The 25,679-nt window shown below is 40.7% G+C and overlaps 2 protein-coding genes across 2 annotated transcripts in view; one reads left to right on the forward strand and one right to left on the reverse strand.

Moving 5' to 3' along the window:
* MAN1A2 (mannosidase alpha class 1A member 2) overlaps nt 1-25,679 on the forward strand; it is a 78,682-nt gene that overhangs the window by 18,873 nt on the left and 34,130 nt on the right. Inside the window, 6 exon segments of the mRNA XM_042447724.1 lie at nt 1,207-1,303; nt 16,722-16,840; nt 17,383-17,463; nt 20,531-20,625; nt 21,062-21,185; nt 22,439-22,532. Of these exon segments, the coding sequence (XP_042303658.1) occupies nt 1,207-1,303; nt 16,722-16,840; nt 17,383-17,463; nt 20,531-20,625; nt 21,062-21,185; nt 22,439-22,532 (610 nt within the window).
* LOC121922307 (signal peptide peptidase-like 2B) lies at nt 5,258-7,239 on the reverse strand. Its single transcript, XM_042451551.1, has one exon. The coding sequence runs from the start codon at nt 7,104-7,106 to the stop codon at nt 5,574-5,576; it is 1,533 nt and encodes a 510-aa protein (XP_042307485.1). The 5' UTR covers nt 7,107-7,239; the 3' UTR covers nt 5,258-5,573.

Genomic DNA, 25,679 nt, shown 5'->3' on the forward strand with positions numbered 1-25,679 from the left:
TGTATGCTCAAGCTGCGTAAAGTGCGCCCGCGTATGACGTGGGCGCGCTGTATATGTTTCCAGTTCTTGAAACTAAATAGTTTGGCACATCTGAAAGGTTATATGAAGAGACTGTTGCAAACAACAGTCCTATTTTACATGGTGGAATGATTCTAGAGATCCTGTCAGTGCTGTAGTTTAGAAACACATTTCTCTCCTAAAAAAAATGTCTAGGTATCTGTATTTGAGAGCAATAAATGAGCTGGAGCTGACTGGAGGCCTAAAGTAATGTTCAGCTAACCTTTGAACAAAATTTTGTAGAGCATGGTTTCCATTACAAAGAGACTTTAAAAACAAACAAACAGTTATTACTATATTCCCAGTCTTGAAAGATCTTCAAACAGAATAAGCCTTTCCAAACTGAAGTTAGAGCGAATCCATTTAGTGCTGCTGTGTTGGTTTTAGGATTGCTATTGACAACATTTGGAATCCTTATCCAATTAACCTATTTACAAAGTAATGTTGGCCTTATCGAAGATAAATTGTGATGGAGTGCTCATGTAGACCTTTTGAGCACATTTAATCACTCTTGAGAGAAAAGAAAATTGCCCTCACTGTTGAACATGCAAAATTAAACATAATAATAAATATAATTAGATAGGGAATGCAAAGAGAAGGAGCAGGAGCTCAACGGTCAGGCTCTTTTTGTCAAGCTACTATATGCTTGACTGTTCCGGAGAGTAATGAGAGCTAACTTGGTAGTTAGCACACCTCTGGGCCTTATTTTTAGCCAGTTGTTTGCAAGGTGGCAGAAAGAGGTCAGCCTAAAACTCATTTCAGTGCTATGAGTACATATGTACAGTAACTAAAAATGTAGTACTTGAAATGAAGACTATCTCCCATAGCTTGTAAAATAACTGGTGGAGTCAGATTTGATTTGTGTATTTTTGATAAAATCTGAGCCAGAATTGGACAGAAAATTCAAAACTTTTCTGATATGATATATTGAGTTAATTACATTCATATAATTTATGGTTCATTATTCACTTGTGTTTGAAGCACCTCCAGGCTTCAAGAAACCTTTAACTTGAAAAAAAATGGTTGTTTACTGTTGCTTATCTGTTTTACTAAATAGAAACTCTGGATATATAATAGAATTATTGTCTGAAGTGTAACAGTACTAATTTCTGTTAACTGATCTGTTTTTATTCATTTTCCATTCCTTAGATGATGAAACATGCTTGGGATAATTACCGGCAGTATGGATGGGGACACAATGAATTGAAACCTATTGCTAGAAAAGGACATTCCACCAATATATTCGGTACTCATTCTGAAAATGTCATATATCTTTTCCTTATACCATTGCACCATTGGTAAAATGAACAGATAGTGAATTGAAAAGAAATATTCACAGTTAACCAGCTTGTGTGTGTGTGTGTGTGTGTGTGTGTGTGTGTGTGTGTTGGAGGGAGTAATTCATATTGGCTTAAATGGATTGTCTTTTTGTAAGTTCTGTGCATTTCCTCATAGGAAGGAAAACACCTACATAGTTCACTTATGAGATCTTCCAGAAAACCTTGGAAGATGGGAAAGGATGGCATATATATATATATGTACACACACACACACACACACACACACACACCCTTTGTTTTATGTACTGTTAAAATGCATTACACTGCCTGAAAAATAAATGTCTGAAGTATAAGAATATGAAAATTACAGTTGATCCAGAGCAATAAGTAGAGATGTATTCTGATACTTTTTTTCACATGTAACCACTGGACTTCAGTCAGAAATTTTCTGTTACTGTACTTTTCCACAGAAGGATACTTAATCATTTTTATAATCACTTATTTGTTTGTTTGTTTATAATACATTGTTCTTTGGATGTGTTGAAATCTGTGTGAACTGTTTTCAGTGCTTTCGTTTTTTTCTTTACGTAAGGGAATCATATTACTTTACCTTAAAATCAGTTACTTTTGCCATTGATTCAGCATGTGAAATGAACTTTTTTTTAAGAATAATAATCATTGGTAAATGTTTCTTCATCAAGCCCCAGGAGATTTTGGACATTATGTTATATTCTAGTCAGCCCCCCGCCCTGGAAAAGCCCACATTACCAGAAAATGTCATATTTTGGTGCCTGAGTGAATTTCAGAGTGCCTTAATTGGCATTCTGAATTTTCAGCTCCTTCGTTCTGTTACATCCGGCCCTGGCCTCACCTGTTGCAGCAAGCATAAGGTTACTGCTTTCTGAAACTTTTCCCACACCAGTTTCTCCCTATAGCTCTAGTATAATATAACTGGAAGTACTGAAGCAGACCTATAGAGACCTGTTTTTTTTCTAGATCAGTGGTTCCCAACCTGTGGGTCGGGACCCCTTTGGGGGTCGAACAACCCTTTCACGGGGGTCACCTAAGACAATTGGAAAACACATATTTGCATGTGGCAATGAATTGTATGGTTGGGGGTCACCACAACATGAGGAACTGTATTAAAGAGTCACGGCATTAGGAAGGTTGAGAACCACTGTTCTAGATGTATACGAGTGAGAACATTTAGCATAATGTTTTAGCATGCCCCAAGTCTCTAAAAGGAGTTCTTTTCTTGAGGGCTCTTACTAGTCAGGAAAAGGAGCCTTGCAGGGCTTTCAGGGTGTGATGGGAATAAAAAAGACAGCTCTTGACTTAATCCTCTGCTGCATGTTCAGGGCTGGCTACAGGACTCAGCATTGAATAATTTATTGCTTCGTATTGGGTGAGTGTGTGTGGTGGAGAGATGGTGGTTGGAGAATAGGAAAAGAAAAGATGTCCTTTTTCTTTTCCTTCTGAATTTTCTCCAGATGGTGAGACACAAAATACATCTGCCTGACTTTGAGCTTCAGATCAAGGGTAGAGATTAAAGCAGATTGATTGCCCACTCCCCTTCCCACCCCATAAACAGGATCTCAGCTTTCCATAGGTTTTGGAAACAAGCAGGTTCTTTTTGATATATTCTGTGTTCTGTCCCCCCCCCCCCCCTTTCCCCCCTTTAAATCTATAAATCAATATGCTCCTGGGTTCTCTACCAGAAGAAAGGTGGGATGTAATTAAATTAAATAAACTTAATGACAATCTCTCTACCAGTACGTAGAAATCATAATACTTTTTGGTGGAGGCATTTTTTTTTACTTGCCATGATGTTCGTGGAAATTAATTAACAAAATATTCATCCTTACAAGAATATAGAATTTATTACTGACAGGATTTCTTCATTGGAAGTAAGTAATACAGATTAAGGGGCGAAACAGACTGTCCCCAAGAAAGCTGGATTGGGGCTGCAACAACTGCACGCTGCAGCCCCAGTTCAACTCTTTGCTGTCCCAAAAAGAAGAAGCAAATTGCTGCTCCGTTTTGCACCAGCAAAAAGCTGGCTTTTCTGCACCGTTGCAGCTTTACGGTGCTCCTGTGGCTTGTGACATATAAACACTGTGCTGCCAGAGTGCCTGGAAGCTGGTGTGTCTGGGCAGCTGGGCGATGTGAAGCCTGCTGACTGGTAGCACATACAGGCAGTATGTTTCGCCCCTAAATCTCCCTTATCTGAAATGGTTGGGGCCAGAAGTGTTTTGGATTTTGGATTTTTTTTGCATTTTGTAATATTTGTATATGCATAATGAGGTAGTTTGGTGATGGGACCCAAGTCTAAATATGAAATTTATTATCTGTTTTGTGTAAACGATATACACATAGCCTGGAAGTAACTTTTTACACAATATTTCTAATACTTTTAGACAGACAGACTCCGTCGGATTGGAGCTGTGGCAGTCACATGCTGTGGCCCCCGATCTGGCTTAATGTCGGCCCCAAAAGAAGCAGCAGAAAGCTGCTCCTTTTAGAGGTGGCAAAAAGCAGAGTATAAACGTCACACCGCTGGAGCACCGCAAGGCTGCTTGCCATGTGGTCGGGCAGGTGGCTTCACAGTGGCTTTCTGCCAGCTTAGTTGTGTGTATTGTCTAAACACCACACCCCAAGCCACTGGCAAACCGCTGCAAAGGGGTTATCTGTTTGGCCCAATGTTTTTGTACATTGAACCATCAGAAACGAAAGTATCACTGGAGCTTATCGCATGAGTGAAAAACCCAATTGCACACCAACAGGATGCAGCCGTGGTGCGGGATGCATGTGTAATTTGCTGCTGATTCCACCAGGTAAGTGCAGCATAGCTGCATCCCAGGTCCCAGGCGTGCTTTCTGACTTTGAAAAGCAGTCTCCGAAGCATGCCTGAGACCCGGGATGCAGCCGTGCTGTACTCACCCAGCAGAATTGGCAGTGAATGTATGTGCAATAATTTTTGCCCGCAGCCCGGCTACATTCCGTTGGGGTGCAGTCAGGCTTTTTATCCATGCGATAAGCTCCATGTCTCAGCCACCCATGTGGACTATTTTGGATTTAGGAGTATTTTGGAATTTTGGAGAAGGAAGACTCAGCCTGTGTATTATAACTCTTCAGTAACAGTTCAAGGGGAACAAACTGTGTAACAGCTTTCCTAACCCATAATTGTGAATAGTAAGCATTCACATATGTCAGAGAAAATGAACATGTGAGCCAACATGACATAGTACACTCTTCCCTCCCCGTTCACTGATTTGGGATCTGCAGTTTTGGTCCTTCATGGATGGCAAGCTCAGAGGGACAAGATGGGATGCATGCCCATGCTGTGCTGCATGGCAGCGTGTCCCCATTATAACCAGTAGGGCTTTTGAATATCTGTGATATTTCTGATTTGTGGTGGTGGTGGTGTCCAGAACAGATTTCCCGCTATTTGGGAGGGACAAGTGTAGTTTGAGTGTTAGACTAGGACTTTGGAAGACTAGGGTTGAAGTTCCCACTCACCTGTGGGACCTCGGGTGAGGAACTTGGGCGAATTACACTGTCAGCCACAGAAGAAGGCAATGACTGATCAATGCCTCTGAACAAATCTTGTCAAATCCCCATGATATGGCTGTTTTAGGGTTACCATAAGCCAGGCAATGACTTGATGGCACACAGCAAAATGAAACTAGTTACTTTGACAGGATATCCTAAGCATGCTTTCTGTTTCTGATAATCCGAATCTTGTGAATCAAACCAGCAACTATTTATGTACTCTCACCCTCTGCTTCATAGCCTCATGGGTTTTGTTTCTTAGTTATGTTAAAGTAACAGGAAGTGGCATATAAAGATGGCTAAATGATGAACAGTGCATTCTAAATTGCTGAATTTCACAATAAAGGTGACAATACAACATTTCCCCTGCCAAATGAAGTTTAATGGACTTGTATTTAATCACCCCTGAAGTGCCTGGGTTATTGATTAGTAGGCACAAATTGTTTCTATGTGAATCAGTGTTTCCTCATAGCTGTTCCTTACTTTTTTTCTTTCACTTCATCCTTTTTGTAGTCTTCATGTTGTTGACTGGCGAGATCTTCATTATTTGGAATGCTATTAATATCCTCCTCAGTCTGTGTCTGCAGGTTAGATAACTCCTCAGTGAATTTGATGTTGGTATTCAGCTTTTCCTTTTGGAATATGATGTTGAGAATTTATTCCCTCCACTTCTTGTTGACAGAGTTATTCCTTGGACTCTTTTAGTAAAGAATGGTTTTCTTCAGTGCCTGTACCTGTCCAAAAGATCATCACTTCTTTGCGACAAAGAGCAACAGTCAGGATAGTGATGAGTATACAGGGCACCAAATATAAGAGAGTTGACTGACTTGCTTGCCAGAATATTGCAGCAAGAAAAGTCAGTAAGAGACCATAGCTGTAAGCAAGAGTAGATGCTAGGAAATAGACCCCTGAGGAGTCAACTTGAACATCAAATCTGTAGCAGTAGGCTACTAGGAAGCCAGGAAGTACGATATCTCCAAGGCCTACAGCTGAAAAAGAATTGTAATCCAGAATCGAAACTGAGGATAATACTGGTACTGTTAACAGAAAGGGTATGTTTTCTGGATTATATGAACCCCAAGCTATCACGCTGGTGACACTTCTTTTTGTTTTGGTTAGAAAAGGTGTGATGAGAAGACAGACTGCATCATAAAACAAAAGAGCCGTAAGAAACAAGCTACAGTTCTTTAAGTTTGGCGTATGAACTGTTCTCAGAATGTAGATGCCAATAGACATCCCTAAAACATCTTGCAAAACCCAGCCCCAAGCTATCTCATTTCTGAAGATAATCCAGAGTGCGCTGACAGATATGCACATCAGTGTCAAGAGCAATGATCTGATCTCTAGACCTTTGTGCAAACATGAGAAATGGATCACAGATCTTCCAAATGGGAATTTACTCACAAATGGAGCCAAACAATTATATAGGCTAAAAGATGCATATAGACAGTAAATGCCAGTCATTACATGTTTCACATAATCACAAAAGTAGAGAGAAAACAGTATAAAACTGGCCATTACTATACACATACATGTAAAGTGGACAGTAGTATCAATTGTTACCTCTCCAGAATTTTCTGTTTGGCATTGACTTTTGATACGTGGCTTTTTTTTCTCTGTGCATCCTGCCCAGTAGCTTCCTATAATAACAGTGGCCATTGACATCAGGTAAATGATCCCAGTTTGGTATAGCAAGTGACTGCTCAGGTTCTGGAACACCAAGTAGAGAACATCTGCATCGCTGAGCAGAACCCCTGGGATAGTAATCTCTTCACAGCGGCCCCAGTTGGATGCCTCTCTCCAGCTTCTCATTGGATATGGAGCATCTCCACCAAGAGTCAGTAGCCCCTGGGTTTTGTTTATCTGATGGATTCTGGCATCCTCAAAGAGATTGCAGTTCCCCTCTCTTACAGATACAATTCTGGTACTGAATCCTCCTCTGTCATTGTCATCTTCCCCAAAGATTGAAGGTAGGCAACATATGGCTGAGTAAGTGAAGTTCTGAGTTAAAGGCTGAAGGTCAAGCGACTGATTCTTATTACCCTTCTGATGTGATTTCATCCATCGTGAAGGGAAGAGGAAGCAGTAATCTCCCCCTTTTTCTGGGCTGATATGAATGCCACCAGGGTTCTCAGCAGGAACAGATGGAATAAAGAGCAAAAGCAAGCAGGCCAGCATCAGCACCATTTCCCTTGATATGCCACAGTTCTCTTTCATCTTTCTTAGGGTTTGTAATCACGTGCTTTGTTTCCTTATGAAAAAGGGATTCTGCCCCTTTTTCTGGTTTGGGTCCTGGGACCTAGGTTTTGCTCTGCACCTGCTTGCTACATGGTAAGCTCTTCCTGATACCCTTACTCTCTTACCATGGCTATAACCCCAAGCCTTGTTTATTACATAATAAGCCCAGCTTCTTACCATGGAGACAGACCCTCAGTATTGTCTGATGTATTGAAGACTTCATCTCTCCCATTTTGCTCTTGCTCTTACATAGCATGTTGTTTCTACTTCTTCGCAAGGCTGTTTGTTGTGTAGTAGGAATTATTTACTCCTTTTTTTTTACAGTATGTGATATTTTATTTAATCTGTCAGAAGCAGCTGCAATACAAACATTTATCTTCATAAAGATTGTCTCCTCGGGTTTTTTTACTGCAAAGTCAGCTTGAATATTGTAACAGGATCTAGTAGAATGATGAAGTCAAGGTGGAAGAATGCCAGGAGAATATCCCTTTCAGAGGATCACAGTGGATGATGGGCCAATAAATTGTCAGACCTTTTCCTATCGTAAATGAACATAGCCTTATGGCTTGCCAATTAACCTATGATTAATAGGAATTATTCCTGGACAACAAGTCAAGGCTCTTTCCCCATCAAATCTTAAAGAGGTACTGCTCCTTTAAAGTGATATTGGAGACATTCCTTGATTTCAGACATACAGCCATGTCTAATAATTGCTGATACCCTACAGTAGAATTAATGCAGTTTGACCCCGTTTTATCTGTCATGGCTCCAGCAAGGATGCTGGTGGGGCCTTCTACTACTAATAAAATTGCAGAGAGTTTATCTAGTTGTTTACTAGTAGAAGCTAGAATACAGATTTTGCTATCTTGAGAGCAATTTCATTAGAATTTGAAAAGGGAGCATACAATAAAAATTACCAGATCTGTATGGTAAAAAGTTACTAATATTAGGGTAATATATACAGTATGGATGTCCTTGTAGTACAGTGAATAGAGAAGCACATGTTCAACTGTTTCAACAATGCCTGATGAGCAAGACAGACTCATTGGGAATAAAGGATATGTATTTCCCCAGTCAAAAGAACGATACATATAGCAATGAGTCAAGATAAAGGCTCTACACTACTGATTGACCTCTAGTGCATAAAAATAATTGACTGGGACATTTTTTAAACTATAATTTCCAACTGCTGGGTAGTTCTAAATCTTCATGAAACATGCTGCATCCTTTGTTTGATTATGTCTTTTAGTCCGGAGAACTCCTCTCGTACATCTGACAAGGAAAACCAATATCACCATAGTTTCTTTTCAACAGCTATTACGACAAATACAGTAAGATACTAGGGTTGGGCCAGGTGGGTTGAAAATTAATTTGAACCAGTAACTAATTATATGAAACCAGATACAGTCAGCCCTTCTTATACACAGATTTTTTTTGTACAAGCATCCACAGTTTGAAAATGTTCAAAAAAGTATAAATTTCAAATATCAAACCTTAATTTTCCATTTTTTTTATAAGGGACACCATTTTGCTATGTCATTATATTTAATGGGACTTGAACATCCACGGATTTTGTTATCCACGGGGGATCTTGGAACTAAACCCCAGTGTATAACAAGGGTCCACTGTACATGGTTCTAAAGGAACCATACTGGCTTCTAGTTTGAATAAGGCATTTGAAATGTTGAGAGGGACATCACAGATATTTATCATGAATTTCAACTATATTGTTTCTGGGAGGTGAAAGGATTATTGTATGTACCCATCTAGAAATTTTAGTCAAAAAATTGACCCAAAAAATCTGAGTCAACTTATCCACGGGTCAATGTAAGTACTGTACCTTAACTTTCATAAAAAGAGAAACCATCCCCTGGTGAAATGCAAGAGTATAATCTGTCCTGTAAGCACTTTTCCTCTATTCTCTCATCCATCTATGCTTCAGTGTGAACACAGTTATGCCTTTTGCAATTTTGTAATGCAAAATTCTTCATCCTTTAAATCCTTTGTTACGTGACTAAGTCTTACTCTTGACTTGCCCACAGGTCATATCAAAACTCATCATTTTGGCCCCCAAACCTGCCCTCGACTTATACATGAGATCAACTTATAGTTGCTGAGTATATACAGTAGTATACTGACAACTGTGAGCCATGTAACATTGGGTTAGCACCTTACCCTGGAAGATCTTCTCATATATTGTATGTGAAACTTCTTTAGAGAAAAAGAGACTAAGAATAGTACAGGGGTACCCAGGGTTACGAAATTAATTCGTTCCGCCGCCGCTTTCGTAACCCGAAAATCTTCGTAAGGTGAAAAAGCCATAGGCGCTAATGGGGAAAAGCCGCGATTTCGTGCGAAATAGCGCCGAAAAGCACCAAAAAATTTTTCGTAACCCGAAATAACCTTCGTAACCCGGAACAGTTTTTTTAAATGGATTTTTTTCGTAACCCGGAAATTTCGTAAGGCGGCACATTCGTATCCCGGGGTACCACTGTATTGACTTATTTTTCAGCATTCCCAGTAACATATGTAGTGTAGGCTGTCCATGACTCAGATGACTAGAATGGTTGTTGTTGTTGTTGTTGTTGTTTGTTAACTGCCCCTTGAGTCGATCTCGACCTATGGTGAACCTGTGGATGAGACATCTCCATGACTACTCTGCTTAGTTGCTGTACATTCATGCATGTGACCATCTCCATAGAGTCCATCCATCTAGCATGTGGTATTCCTCTCTTTCTACTTCCGTCCACTTTTCCTAGCACTATTGTTTTTTTCCCCAGTGAATCATGCCTTCTCATGATGTGTCTGAAGTATGACAGCCTAAGTTTTGTCATTTTGGCTTCCAGGGAAATTTCTGGCTTGATCTGCTCTAGGACCCATTTGTTTGTCTTTTTGGCTGTCTATGGGATCTTCAGCGCTCTTCTCCAGTACCACTTCTCAAATGAGTTGATTTTCTTCCTGTCTGCTGTCTTAACTGTCCAGTTCTCACATCCATACATGGTAATAGGGAATACAGTGGCTTGTATGATTCTAACTTTTGTGCTCAGTTATATGTATCTTTACATTTCAGGATGTTTTCTAGTTCTTTGATAGTTACCCTCCCCATTCTTAATCTTCTGATTTTCTGGCTGCAATCCCTATTTCTATCAATGTTTGAACCCAGGTATGAAAAGTCTTTTACTATTTCTGTTTCTTTGTCTAGGTTGAATTTGTTTAGATTCTCTGTGGTCATTATTTTTGTTTTCTTTATATTCAACGGTAAGCCTGCTTTTGCACTTTCTTCCTTGATCTTCCTTAGTAGCTGTTCCAGGTCTGGGAGGTTTTTTGCTAGTATGGTGGCATCTGCATATCTTTGATTGTTGATATTTCTTTCTCCTATTTTCACTCCTCCTCCTCTTGTGTCCAATCCTGCATTCCTTACAATATGTTCTGTATATAAGTTGAACAGTTAGGGTGATAAGATGCAGCCTTATCTGACCCCTTTGCCAATTGGGAACCATTCTGTTTCTCCTTGTTCTTTTCTGACAGTCGCCTCTTGTGCTGAGTAAGGATTCCTCATCAGGACTATCAGATGTGTTGGCACTCCCATGTCTTTAAGGGCATTCCATAGCCTTTCATGCTCTATGATGTCAAAGGCTTTGCTGTAATCTATAAAGCACATGCCCATTTTCTTTTGGAATTCCCTCTTGTATTCCATTAGCTATTGTATATTTGCAGTGTGGTTCCTAGTGCCTCTTTCTTCTATGAACCCCACTTGGACCTCTGGGATTTCTCTCTCCATGTATGGTTGCAGTTTATAGTACAGAATTTTGGGCATAATGTTGCTTGCATAGGAGATTAGTGCTTTGTTCTTATAGTTGCTGCAGTCTTTTGTGTCTCCTTTTTTGTAGATGGGGATGTATATTGATTGTTTCCAATTTGCTGGCCATTGTTTTGTTTTCCATCTTTATTAACATATGTTAGCATTGTGGTTGACTCTGTGTGGATTGCAGAAATTTGATTAGGATATTATCTGTTCCTGGTGATTTGTTTTTTTGCCATTTCTCTTATTGCAGCTTCCACCTCACTTTTTAGAATTTGGGGTTCATCTTCATATGGCTCTTCATCCACATGTCATTCATTATATCATCTCTTTTAAGTAACTCTTCTGTGTATTGCATCCAATCTCTTTTTATTCCTTCCTGGTCTTGAATTACGTTATTTTTATTGTCATAGAATGTCCTGGTCCTTGGTTTGAAATTTCCTTTGATTTCCTGAAACTAGAATGTTACACTTAAATATCTGTATATCCGATCCTATATATCACGATCCTCTATCTGTCACCTCTGGTGACTAGACCTCTTAACAGAGACAAGAATTTTAGTCTTTTTATGGTTTATTATAAGCTCCTGCTCAGTATGGTGTGCTGAAAATGTCATGAGAGTTCTCTTTAGATCTGCCATATATACTGTGTATAAGTAAAAAATATTGGAACCCCCCCCCCCCCAGAAAAAAAAATTGGTCCAGCTTATCCAGAGGTCAGTGTAAGTACAGTGAGCCCGCTGTATCCACAGGCTCAGAATTCATGGATTCAAGCAATTGCAGGTTCAAAGCAGTGGTGGCTGAGGCATCCTCACTTTAGTTTCTTCTTGTCTAACATGACCTGATGAGTACCAGGGGAGCCTTTCTCTTTTTGTGTGTGGGGAAGTCAAAAAGAGAGGGGGGGGTTAAATCCAGTTTGTCCAACAAAGTAAAAAGAAAAAATCTCAGAGCTTGAGGTGGTTGAGGGAGAAAATATCCCCTCCGCTGCCGCTACCACGATGAGGTTCTTCTTAAGGAGGGAATTTGGGCTGCTCCATCATAGGCAATCCAGATTTGTGACAGGAGAAAAGAGTGCATGTGGAGAGGGGGGACTGCGGTTGCAATGGGACCCGTTCCTGCAGAAAACAGGGTCAGCAGCAATGCTCCTCCATCTCTGGGGATCAAAGCAGCTGCCTGGCTACAGAACTTCTGCTCATTCTTTCATAAGAGAGAAGTGCTCAGGGGAGCATGATTCTTTGGCATTGTTTTCCTTTGCTTTGTCCTTTGTATCCTTTGTTACATGCCCCTTGCCTCAGCTTATGCACAGGCCCCAAAACATGCCCTCAACATTAGGTCAACTTATGCACAGGGATGTCTTTAAAATTTATTCATTGAATTAATTTGTTTATTTATATGCCACCTTTCTCCCGGCGTGGGACCCAAGGTGGCTCACAGATAAAATTGGTTAAAAACTTAACAATAAACATTTAAAAACAATTAAAATCATTTTATTAAAACAATATAAAATTACATTTAAAAACAGAAAAGTTAAAAAAACATAAAAGACAGGATGACTGTGTTATGTGCATAAACTGAGTGGTTTGTTAATGTAGGAGGGTGGATTTGATAAATACTGTATCAGAGTATTAACTCGGAGTATATTAACTGATTAGAGTTAATATAAAGATTGCATAGAGATATGCGGGGAATAGAATACATTTCCTATTTCACTCCTTTCTTGACTAGGATCAGGGGTAACAGATATCTTTATGGATTGCATCTTACTCTCAGGAAATTGTCATGCAACTTGGACATTAGTACAACACAGAGAATTTTGCCCAGAGTCTTTCCCAAGGAATTATATCAAAGGCTGACTTAAAGTTGACAAAGGCGGCATGGATTGCCCCATGAGACCTGACCTTGTATTTCTCATTCAGATGCTACTGAATGAGGCATTGCTCAATGGTTAATGCCTTTTTAAAACAGCACCCTATCTAAATGGAAATCTTGCTGGCTCCATCCTTGCTGAATTTTAGACAGACTGTAAAACTGTACTGTTTTATAAGTTTTTAGTCCTCAAATTGGTTTTAATCTGTTTGTTTTAAAGTCTTTTATTTTTATGGATTGTGTATAATTGTAGGTCCCTGATATTCAATGAAGTGATATATAAATACAAAATAAATTATATATAAAATAAGGTATTAATACATTAATTAAATAATTTCTGTATGATTAAAATTGAGTGAATGTTTGCTGAAAAACAGAGGCTTCCATCTAAAGCAAGAGATGATGAAATACCTCCCTATCTCTGTTTTGATTTAGTACGAGTTGGGTAAGAAGGAGATTCTCTGTCATGAGTAGATGGAATTTATGGTAGTATAGTTCATTTTCATTTTTCCTGAATGTGAGCAACTATTCTTGGATCAAACAGTGGCAAAATACTTAAATTCCTTGAAAGTTCAGACTAGGACTTGGAGCAGATTTACTGCCTTGTTGACATCAGAGGTATGAGTCTCTATAATTTGATCTATCTGGGAGATAGTGGAAGAATGGAATGAAAAATCAAATAATTAACACAACAAAAAGGATATATTTAAAAGGAGCCAGTAGATTTTAGAAGGAGAAATGTTGGAAGTACATGAGAGAGTGAAAATCCAGACCTTGGTAGAGCAGAAATGATCTGAAAAGGAGAAAGAGGGACTGCAATAGTAAGTTGCCATTTGAAAGAGAGAGCAAAACTAAAGGCTTAAGTAGAAGCATAGTTAACTCTGTGTTCTGCATGTTTTTGGATCACTTAAGATATACTTTCTTACACACACTTGATGGTATGTATAGGCCACATTCCCAAAATGACTGTGAAATGCAGAAATTCTCCCAGTGGTCATAGAACAAAAAAGTTGTTCTGGAGTCCTCCCCAAGACTTCCTAGTGCCCTTGCCCATAGAGTTGTCAACTGTGTCTTAAATATAGGATTTTCAAAGCCATGTACGAACCAGAATAATAATAATTTTAAAAACCCTTTAAAATATAGTATGAGCATAAGAATAGACTGAAGAATAAATATCCCTTTTTTAGTGACTCCTCCTCCCCAGCAACTATCAAATATCCATGTTGTCATCCATATGTGTATATTAGGCTAAATGAACAACATGTTGGATAAAGAAATAACAAAGCTTCCATAATTGTTCCTTCTAATAGCCCCCCTCCCCGACTCTTGATGTGTGCGTGTATATGCTTTCAAGTCATCCGTCAACTTGAATTTCACAGGCTTTTCTTAGACAAGGAATACTCAGGTGCTTTTGCCAGTTCCTTCATCTGAAATACATTTGGTGCAGCACATTCGCAGGACCCTGTGAAGGGGGAAAACCTATGAATATCCCTAGTGATTGCCTTCCTTGAAAGGGACCCTCTTGGGGGTGGTGAGGGGTTGGGGAAGGGTTGCCACCACTGCCTCTGGGGGCTCACTTACTCTCCCTGCCTCTTTCTCCACCTGCTTGCTCACTCCATTTCTTTCCCATTTGCCTACCTGCCCCCAGAGTGCCTGTTTGGCTCTTTCCCCACCAGCTCGCCCTGTCTTTTTATTCCACCCAACTGTTTCTTACTCGCCCCATCTTTCCTCTCCTCAACCACTCATTTCTTTCCCCCCTGCTCACCCCTTTCCCTGCCTTCCCTCTCTGCCTCTTTCTCTCACAACAGGAGTTCATGTAGAGGCACTGGTTACAGCAGAGGGAAGGAGTTTGGAAGGGCAGCAGGGGCAAGCAGCAAGGAGACAATGAGGGCTGTGTGGGAAGTGGAGCCCCTTCCGTCTTTCCCCTACTGGGTAACACTGCCACAGCTGCCTCCATTCGGGACTCACTCATCCCCGAGGACTCACTCACCCCTTGTCTCTTACCCCTCTTGCCTGCTCACTTCATCTCTTGCCCCCCATCTCTTTCCCCAGCTTGCCCATTTGCCTCTTTCCTGGTTGCTCCATTTCTTTATCCTGCCCTTCTCTTTCCCGCTTGCTCCATCTACCCTCCACTCACCAACTCACCTCTTCCCCCCATCCACCTCTTTCCCACTCCTGCCCACCTCTATTCCCATGTCTTTTCCTTGCCCCCTTGCCCACCTGTCTTTTCTCTGGCTGTCCCATTTACCCCCTGCCTCTTTCACCCACCCATTTGTTCTCTCATCTCTTTCCCATGCCTGTTTGCCCACCTCTTTCACCCACCTGTTCTTTTCCCTTGCCTCACCCTCTGTGGACTGGATCTTGATATAAGCTGATTTAAGAACACATCAGTTAAGCATCAGATTAACACAACCACACCGAATCTTGTGTGGTCTACGTTCCCCCTGCCCTAGGATTCATTGATGTGTCTTTAAATTTACAAACAAAGCATCTACAAGGAGTCTCTGAAGAATGAAGGATTGTGATTTTTGCAACTTTCTTCAAGAATTTCCATCCTTTCTGGGTGTCTTTTTCTTTTAGCATGTCTAGCCTTGGGATTCCACTCAGTAATTTTCTGAACTTGTTAAAATCAGCTTTCCTGAAATCCAAGGTCCATGTTTCACTATATTCTTCTTTACCCTGCCTCACTATTATGAATTCTTGTATTACATGGTCATTTCCCCCTCAAGTACTGATTGCTTTGAGTGACTGTTGAGTAGGATGAAATCCAGTATTGCCTATCCTCTTGTTTATTGCTCTGTCTTTTGACATAAGAAATTATCTGCAGTGCACTTCAAGAATTTATTGGAGAGCCTGTGCTTCACATCACTCCTCCCCACCTCTTCTTGGCTTGGTGGCCTATAGTAAACATGTACCATAAAGTTGCTTTTATTTCTTTCTCTGTTTATTTTTACGAAAATGCTCTCACTGGTCCATTCTGATCGCTCTCATGGACTTCTGTAAAACTGAATTTGTCTTTGACATATCATGCTACTCTCCGTCCTTTTTTTACCACATTGATTATTTTTGAATATGTTATACTCTTCAATTGTAATATTCCAGTCATGTAAGTCATCCTACCAGATCTCTGTTATGCCTATAAAGTCATATTTACCTTCCTGTACTAGGACCTCAAGGTTATTTTGTTTCCTAAACTTTATGCATTATAGATGCTGGGAGCTTTGGATTTTCTCACCTATTAATTTACAGTTTTCAATGAAAAGAAATACATTTTAAAACAAAATAAAACAAAAATGCCTGACAAGGACATATGAACTACCAGCTGAATGTGTCAAGTCTAAGTAGAGAACATCTGGGACATGGCATGTTACACTTTCAGTTGCAAAAGGAACACTTCGGATGAAAGGGGAAAAGGTTACCTGTTTAAGCCCATAATGCATTCTCAGATTTCTTGGGGTGGGAGGACTTCTATTGAAACAGCAGTCACCCAAATTCCTGTGAAGAACCTATAAGCAGGACATGATTGCAGCAGCTCATGGCCCATATCAATTGATGCATAGAAGTGTTCTGAGGAGGAAATCCCGCATGCATTTGTCTGTGCCTCTTTTATAGCCATGCAAGATGGCAGCCATCCTATATCATATGATCATGAAACCCACAACTTAATTCTGTGCTTGAATGACCAACTCTTTATTTTCCTCTCCAGCTACATTGTAAAGAGAAGATGGGACACAAATGTAGAAAATATATAAAAGAAACAAACATTTTGATAGAATTCCTTCCCATGGCAGTTTTGATTTGCATTTGGAGAAACTGGTCTTTTGGAGGGGGGGCATGGTTTTAGATTGTCGATAAATAATAACATTGGCCTGGAAGATTATCTTTTTAAGTGAAACATAATGAAAATTCTGGGGTTTTTGTCTCTAGGAAATTCTCAGCTGGGGGCTACTATTGTTGATGCACTTGATACCCTCTATATTATGGGCCTTCATGATGAATTCAGAGAAGGGCAGGAATGGATTGACAATCACCTGGATTTCAGTGTAGTGAGTAAAAATTATTTTATTATATTGCCTTGTCCCTGTGTGGAGAAACTAGAGTTTGATGATGACCTTTTTCTAGCTAACCATTCTTAAGAATAACACTTGTTTGTCCAAGTTTGGGCATAACACATAATGGTGGTGAGTTCGAATGACAGTGAAAGTTTCCTGTCTGTGATGGAGGAATTTCAAGGCCCACTGTAGTTCATTCAACCATGGTTTATTACATGGTTCAGCCATGGATTACTATTATATCCAAACAGGTCCAGTATGTCCTGTTCGTTATATCTGTCTCAGTATGCATTTTGAGCTTTGAGGTGGCTAAAATTTATCATAACTTTTACAGGTTGTCAGCTAGAAGGATACACTAATAATTTGTCTGTTCACTTATTAAATATCACTACAAAATCTGTTCCATCTTCACAGATGGGTTTGTATAACCAAAGAATCTGGTACAGGAACACACAGGAATACGTATCACATGTAAGTGTTCTCTGTTGGCATCTAGCATGTATCTAAAGCATGTCTCTTTTTTTTTCTATTTCAAGAATTCAGAAGTATCTGTCTTTGAAGTCAACATTCGCTTCATTGGTGGCTTGCTTGCAGCCTATTATCTTTCCGGACAAGAGGTGTGTTCATTATTAATTATTTTTGAAAATGTGTACAACTTGTCATAGAAGTGTCTTAAAGGAAACAAAGGCCTTGCTTTTAGTAGTTCTTCTGTAGCTTCGGTAGCACTTTAAGATATTAAAACAGTGGCTTTCAATCCTTTTCATCTCACGACACACTGACAAAGTGCTAACGTTTTCAAGACACACCATTAGTTTTTTAAAGACCTGTTTGAAAAAATGAATATTAAGATTGTGCTTAATGTTCAGTCACTAAAATTGCCTAAGGCATTATTAAAAGCGCCAAAAGGGTGGGAAACAGGAAAGGAGGGGCTGGCCATTGATCTGGAGAAGTCAGTGACCAGTCAGCAGCTGAATTAGAAGCTGAGGCAACCTCCCACTCTTTATGACGTGTTGTGGACCCTGACTCAATCACTCTCACAGTGAACTTGGGTGAGCCTAAGTGGATGGGACATGCTTCTTCCCTTCCTTTTCCCCACTTCCACATGAATTGCAAGGCACTGTCTTGTGTCCCACAAATAATATTTCTCTTATTAGACTCCAGTTGGCTTTACATTCTCACCTGCTTATGCCTCCCCAACACATCACTTCACTGATTTCTTCCTTATCATACATCCCAACATACATTGAGGCATTTTCCATCCACCACAGCACAATGCCCATCCTCTTCCTCTGCTAAGGAGAATTGCTGAGACAGAGGCAGAGGGGGAGTATCTGCTGCTGTTTTAAGAATGAGGAGGAGGGTGAGCAGGTGGCTTTAGACTCCTAAGTAACTGTGCTCCTTCACTGCCACTGCCTCTATTCAAATGTGTGCCAGGCTCAGAGCCATTGACTGGGAAGTGAAGAAGTGAGAGGAGAAGGAGGAGCTTCTTTCTTTTCTTGCTCTCATTCTCATCCATTTATCTGTTATTTAAAGTGGATATTCATACTGCACAAATCCCACAACACTTTTAAAAAAAAGTCAAACGAACACTTAGTCCAGTAGAATTCAAATTGCATAGCACTTTCTATCATTTACTTGTGGCTCACTGATGTGACACACCTTTGAACTTTTGTGAGGCACACATGTATTAAACTCATTTGGACAGTAGTGTGTAGATAATTTGGGGAGCAGGCTTTGAATCACAGGAGGCAGAGACTTAGGTTGATGCTAAGCTGCCCATGGATATGTTACTATCTGACTGTCTGGATCTCTAAATAGACTGTGAGCGCTCTTAGATACAGAATTGCAAATCTATTAATGGTTTCTCAGCAGGTGTGTTTTGCTGTGTTTGGAAAGGAAATAAAGTTATAGGGAACTGACGGAACTAGAGATCGGAGAGCAGGGACTCGTCAGACCTTTCCCATCGTAGTGTAGTGCAAAAGTAACAAATCACAAGAGCCAAAAAGCATGTCACTATAATTATGCACTTATAACTAAATATTAGATCAATTTGATAACACAGTCTTATCATATTTATATAAAAAGTATTTATTTTATTTACTTTGCATTTCTATTCCATCTTTCTCCCAAAATGGGAAAGTTTATAATCTCGCAGAATATCTTTGTCCATTTGTATTTGGTAATATTGATTGTGTCATCTTTTTACCATAAAGTTTTGAGTTGAATGTTTCTTGTAAATCCAGGTGTTGTTCTGTTTATTTTGTTAGAAAAAAACACACACCTGTTTTGAAATCTGAAGAAATTACTACATGAAACAAGTCTTGCTGGAATCTTGTTCTTTCCAATATATTTGTTTTTTTTAAAAAAAAAAAAATAGTATATTTCATAACATTCTGTATACCATAGTTTGCAACCCACTTGAAGTTGAATTGATATTTATTGAGTTACAAATACATGTTTAGAATTTCTTGTTCGTGTGGTTTTTGTCTTTGTGGAGTGTGTGTGTATGCGCGCACACACACATATACATACACACATGCATATACAGTATACCATGTCCTTGATGATTCTGATAAGCAGTGAGAAAAGAGCCAGAAGTGAAAAGTTTATGGAGTTACTCCACTTGTGCTCAGCCATTCATGATTTCTGGACATATTCATAGTTACCTGAGTGACTTAATGTGACTTAATGCCCTCTCTAATTGTCTCTTTGAACATCTGGGTTCAGTTGTTTTTTCATTTATGTTTCTCCCTTCTGTTCACTTCTGTGGTTGCCGTTATAGTTTGGTGTTTCATTTACTTAAGTAGAGCTCCTCTTTTTCTAGGCAGCAAAAGATTGTTCGCTGGAGCTTTGCAGTCATAGGGAAAGATTTAGCCTACCTGAGACTTCTTAGTTCTATCTGCATACCATTTTGGACAATAAGGAGAGCCCTGACTCTTTCATCTTTCATGCTTGAGATTAAATGTATTGTCGTAACTCATAGTATATCACATGTATAACTAATAATACTAATTTACTAATGTATTAATGTAGGCTGAAAATGTATGGAAGGAATGTAAATCAGCTACTTGGAGAATCCCAAGATTTTGTGGGGAATATATTTTAGTTTCATTTTGGCAACAGTATTTTTGAATAATATAATATATAATACCGGCAGAGATCAAACTCTCCAGTGGTGTTGAGGAAAGTGCTCTTCTTATTGTCACAGGTGGATGAATGAGAAGTAGCAGGCTAAAGTGAATCTAGAGCAAATGCAGCAATCAAGCAATCAGATACCAAGGATGGCAAAGGAGAGTGCCAAAGGCTGCTTATAAAAGAGTCTCTTTCCCTTAAGAATAGAGTACATCACTGGGGGTCTTGCTGGGACCTGGTGCTCCTCCTGCAGTCCCAGGTAGGGGCTGTGGGTTTATATGCTCATAATCTGAGAATGTTGAATTTAGTGGGGCTTATCCCAGATTGGAGAGACTGTGGTGTAGGAGAGACTAATACTTTGGAGATCATTGGCCATAAAAATGTACTGGACAAGTTACACTCTCTCAGCCCCAGAAAACTCCACTTTAGGGTTGCCATAAGTCAGAAATGACTTGAAGGCACACAACAATAATAAGAACAACAATCCCAGAGTAGACAAATGCATCATTGTGCTATAGATGATGGACAGCCGTTTGATCTTCTTTCTTCTAGGTTTTCAAGATAAAAGCAGTGCAGCTAGCAGGAAAACTTCTTCCTGCTTTCAATACACCCACAGGGATTCCATGGGCAATGGTGAATCTGAAAAGGTATGACATTTGGGAAGAGGAGTATACTGGAAGTCAGGAGTTGTGAAAAATATATATAACCATATTTGGTAGATTTTAGCTTTTCAAAGTCTCTTAAGGATTCTTCTATATAATCAGTATAAACGGTATATATGGCATTATATTTCTCTTTTCATCCTGTTTGAAGTTGTGTTGCCATATTAAGTTAGAATTGCAGAACTGGAAGGGACATACAGGAATATTCTGCTAAAGCACTTGGTAAGATGGCCATCCCATCTCTTCTAAAGACCTCCAAAGAAGGAGAGGCTGCCTCTCTCTGAACCTGTTTGCAGCATTCAAGTTTGTGTGTGACACTTTCTTTGGAAGTTCTTCCTCAGTCCTTCCGCTCATTTTCACCCCAGATGTGCGTTTGTTTGTTTCCTGTCCTTTTGAATTGTTTTTCTCTCTCTTTTCCCAGTGGTGTAGGTCGCAACTGGGGTTGGGCATCAGCTGGCAGCAGCATCTTGTCAGAGTTTGGTACACTTCACATGGAATTCGTACACCTGAGCTACCTGACTGGCAACCCTGTATACTATGAAAAGGTTAGCTTTGTGGTCTCTTTCTGATGTGATACAATGGGCCCTTGGTATCCACTGAGATTTGGTTCCAGTGGTGTGGATACCACAATCTGTGGATGCTCAAGTCCTGTTAAATGCAATGGATAGTAAAATAGTATCCCTTATATAGAATGGCAAAATCAAGGTTTGCTATTTGAAATGTACAGTTGGCCCTCCGTTTTTGTGGATATTCAAATCCCATAGGCTTGAATGGGTTGCCTGCGCGCAGGGGTGCACCCCATTCAGAACAATGGAGGTTGCCCCCTCCGTGAATAATCAAGAGCGCAGATCTCAAGTCCTCAAGAAAGGAGAGGTGACTGTATATATTTTTTGAATATTTTGAAGCTGTGGATGCTTGAATCTGTCGATAAAGAATCCATGGATACAGAGGGCAGACTGTACATTTTAATTTTTTATGACTGTAGATACAGAAAAATGCATTCATATTGTATTTACACATATAAAGAGCATTCAAGGATAATTTTCATTAACAATTATTGCCTATAACATACTCTCGTAAAAATTCCTGATTCACTCTATGTCAAGGAATCTATTTACCGTATTTTTCGGCATGTAAGGCGACTGGGATATAAGACGACCCCCAAGTCGCAGGCCGGCAGCGTCTCTGGCCTCCTATGGGCCGAAGTAAGGTGATCTCACGGCGGCTTGGAGGGGGCCTCTGTGGAGGCTGGGTACCACGGCCAGGCTCTCTGTCACCACCATTGCTGCTGCAAAAGGCAGCAGAGAAGCGGCTCCAGAGCCGATCGGGCTGAGGGAAACAAGGAAAGAGCCGGCCCCTTCTTCCTCGCCACCGCCTCCCGAGATACTCTGCTCCTCCAGAGGCTTCTGCGGCTCCAGCGGCTTCCGCGGCAGACTTCTAACACGCCACAGAAGCCGCTGTAGGAGCGGAGTATCCTGGGAGGCGAGGGCGAGGAAGAAGGGGCTGGCTCTTTCCTTGTTGCCCTTGGCCCTGATCGGCTCTGGAGACGCTTCTCTGCCGCCTTTTGTAGTGGCAATGGCAGCGACAGAGAGCCCGGCCGCGGTGCCTTCTGGGAAGGAAACTGCAAGGACCCCAGAGACAGAGGTGGCTTCACCATTCGCTTGTCTCTGGGGTCAGAAACCGGCGTATAAGGAGTCACCTTATATGCCGGAAAATACGATAAACACTTACTGAGAGAAGATCTGATTATGTCTTTATAATGAGAAGGAGCTCTGGTAATTCCCCTTTTTAAATTTAGGTCATGCATATTCGTAAACTACTTCAAAAAATGGACCGCCCTAACGGACTTTATCCAAACTACTTGAATCCAAGGACTGGGCGCTGGGGGCAGCGTGAGTATTCGTTTCACATTTATGTCAAATTTGGCACATGGTCATTTAGAAGACCAGTTTGGATGCTTCAGTCAAGCCACAGTTTAGCTATCTTTGCTTGCTCTTTCGTTCTTTGTATTCTACACTTTCTTCACTTGCTTTGTTGTTAATGGTGAATTGAGCATCAAACCATACATTACCTCCACAGCAGATGAAAACTGAGTTCATACTGTGGTTTCCAGTTATTTGGAAGCTGGTTTGAGCTAACAGTAGTATGGATGTTCATAGTAAACTATGAGTCTCATGAACTGTGAAGTGAGAGATGGCACTGGAGCATGGGGGAGGTAGGTGAGATAAATCAGCATATTGTTCAATCACAGTGGCCAAACTGTGGTTTGCAGTCAGCCTAGGGGTTGAGGGAAAAGGAAAAAAGAACTCTTCCTCGAGAAGACAGGTCCTAAATGAAACTTCCAGTTTTTGCTTCTTCATCTGTCACCTCTCTCTTTCTGTCAAGGATCAGCTTATCTGAGATGGGTCCCCACTCCATCTCAATGGCATGTCTGCTATCAACAGAGTTCAGGAGCCCAGTGCTTCTGCCCCCATTCTACTTTTGGCCCAAATAAGCCTTGTTCAAGGCTTCTTTTCTCCATTAGGACAGCTTACTGCTTTGATTCAAAAATGATGCTTCAGAAAGGATAGACCTTTCCATAGCCCTGGATCCTGGCTGATTCACCCCGCATAAGCCTTCTAGATATTCTAGCTTCCCAGCACTTGTCTAGGCCTGGGAAGACAGGCTTAGTGGCAGCATTAACATAAGTACACTGCAGCTCAGTACGTAGCAATCAGACGTACAAAGGCAGCTTTCTCAGTTAACAAGGTTAGTGCTCCCATAGGCTTCAGGAAGGTAGACCTGAAGGCCTCTGTACCTTCTGGGCTGCTACCACGGGAAATGTGGTGGTGACCTCTTTTTTCAGAGCAACACTATGTTTGTTTCCAAGGGTCCCCTAGAGGAACTGGTCACTACTTTCTATTCTCCATTCAGAAAGAAAGCAGAAGGTGGTTCTGGGAAATGTTCACTAAGGTTGTCTTAGTCGTTAGGATGTGCATCAGGATGTGCATCAATGTCCCTTCCCTTGGTCTGCCATCTGTAGCAATTCTTTTCAATGGATCTATTTCATGTCCAGCTTTCCTTTTGGCTGACATTTGACCTGAGTATAAATTTATTTATTTATTTATTATATTTATTTATATCCCGCCCTTTTCCCAGGACTGGGATTCAGGGTGGCTTGCAATATTAAAAACAATATAGTTAAAAAGAAACAGAAATACAGTGGTACCCCGGGATACGAATGCGCCGGGTTACGAATTTTTCGGGATACGAAAAAATCCCATAGGGATTTATTGCTTCGGCTTACGAAGGTTTCTTCGGGTTACGAAAAAACCTCGGCGCTATTTTCCGCCACCGGAGGGCAGCAGAGAGCTATTTTTCCATTAGCGCCTATGGGAATTCGGCTTACGAAGGTATTTCGGGTTACGAAATTAACCGCGGAACGAATTAATTTCGTAACCCGGGGTACCACTGTAATACATTAAAATAATATTAAACTACTACAATAAAATAAAAGAGAAGAAGCTAAAAATGTCTAAAATACATTAAAACAATATAACATCCTAGGGCACTCTTTAAAGGTTTTCTGTTTTGAATGCCTATTTGAAAAGGAAGATTTTCGCCTGTTGGCGGAAGGCCATCAAGGAAGGGGCCATTCTGGTCTCCCTGGGAAAGGAGTTCCAGGGTCTGGGGGCAGTTACAGAAAAGGCCCTCTCTCATATCCCCACCAACCGTGCTTGTGATGGTGGTGGGATGAAGAGAAGGGCCTCCCCTGAGGATCTCAGAGCCCCGGAGGGCTCATAGGGGTCTGCCAGATATCCTGGACCTGAGCCATATAGGGGGCTTGTTTGGCTCCATTCCGTAAGCTCAGGAGTGTTCCCAACCCTAGCCATTTCCTCATCCCAAAGGTCGTCCAGAGCTTTAATAGAATTACCTGCCAAGGTGACAGGAAACTCCCTAAGAGCCCTCAGGAATCCATCTGGATCCATCACTCTCCTGGGACAGACCATCCTACTCGGTCCCTTACATCGGCCGAGGTGCTGAGTCCAGTGAGTGTAAACCTGACCAGATGATGTTCATGACAATGGAGCTGTAGAGAGTTCCTTCACACCAAGATCATCATCACCCCACCCAGCACAGAAAACAAGGTCCAGAATGCCCAGCAGCATGAGTAGGGCCAGATACCACTTAGGACAGACCCATGGTTGTCATGAAGGCCATGAAGTCCTGAGCCACCCCTGAAAGGGTAGTCTCAGCGTGGATGTTGAAGTCCCCTAGCACTAATAGACAAGAAGATGGTCTGGGATGGTCACAGGGTTGGTGTTATCCCAGCTAGCTCAGGAAAGGAGACTGTTGTGCAGTGTGGTGGGTGGTACACCAACATAATCTCTATTCTGTCCTGGCTACCCACTTTTAGGTACACACATTCAAAACCTGTAGTCTCTGCAAGTGGGCATCTGGTCAGGGGGATGGAATCATGAATTGTTGGGGAACTTCCATTTCATATAGAAGGCAGAAATTTAGAATAGATCTAGCTCAAGATCATTGGATAACTTAACATTATCTGAAAAATGTTCTACTCTTTATCTCTTTCTCACACTGGGGGGGGGGGGACTCAAATCCACTCTAAAACTGTTAATGTTCTTTCCCTGTACTAACAAACATACCTCATATGCATACGATCACTAGAGTTCTGAAAATGGGACTTTTATTTTTTGGGTGCAAAAAATTATATACATCGCAAATAGTAGAAAAACTAGAAAACTAAAATTTGATAAATACAATAAATCCAGTCAGTTGATAATCCCATTCATCCTGCATATAACTTAACCCAGGGTTTGATTTAAGGAAGAAGTACTGTAGTAGCTGCTGGTGTCATGAATCTATTCTAGATGAATACAAGCTTCATTACTAGTTTACATATGGCTTCATAGTTGGATCAAGTTATTACAGCTTCTGTATTGCAGTCTTTGTCCTGGAAAGGAAGTGTTCAGTTCCCTGAACTAGTTGTGAATTCTTCATTTGTTCTCAGTGGGCTGTCTAAAACAGCAATGGAAAAA

This window comes from Sceloporus undulatus, chromosome 2 (genome assembly GCF_019175285.1).
Source record: "Sceloporus undulatus isolate JIND9_A2432 ecotype Alabama chromosome 2, SceUnd_v1.1, whole genome shotgun sequence".
Lineage (NCBI taxonomy): Eukaryota > Metazoa > Chordata > Lepidosauria > Squamata > Phrynosomatidae > Sceloporus > Sceloporus undulatus.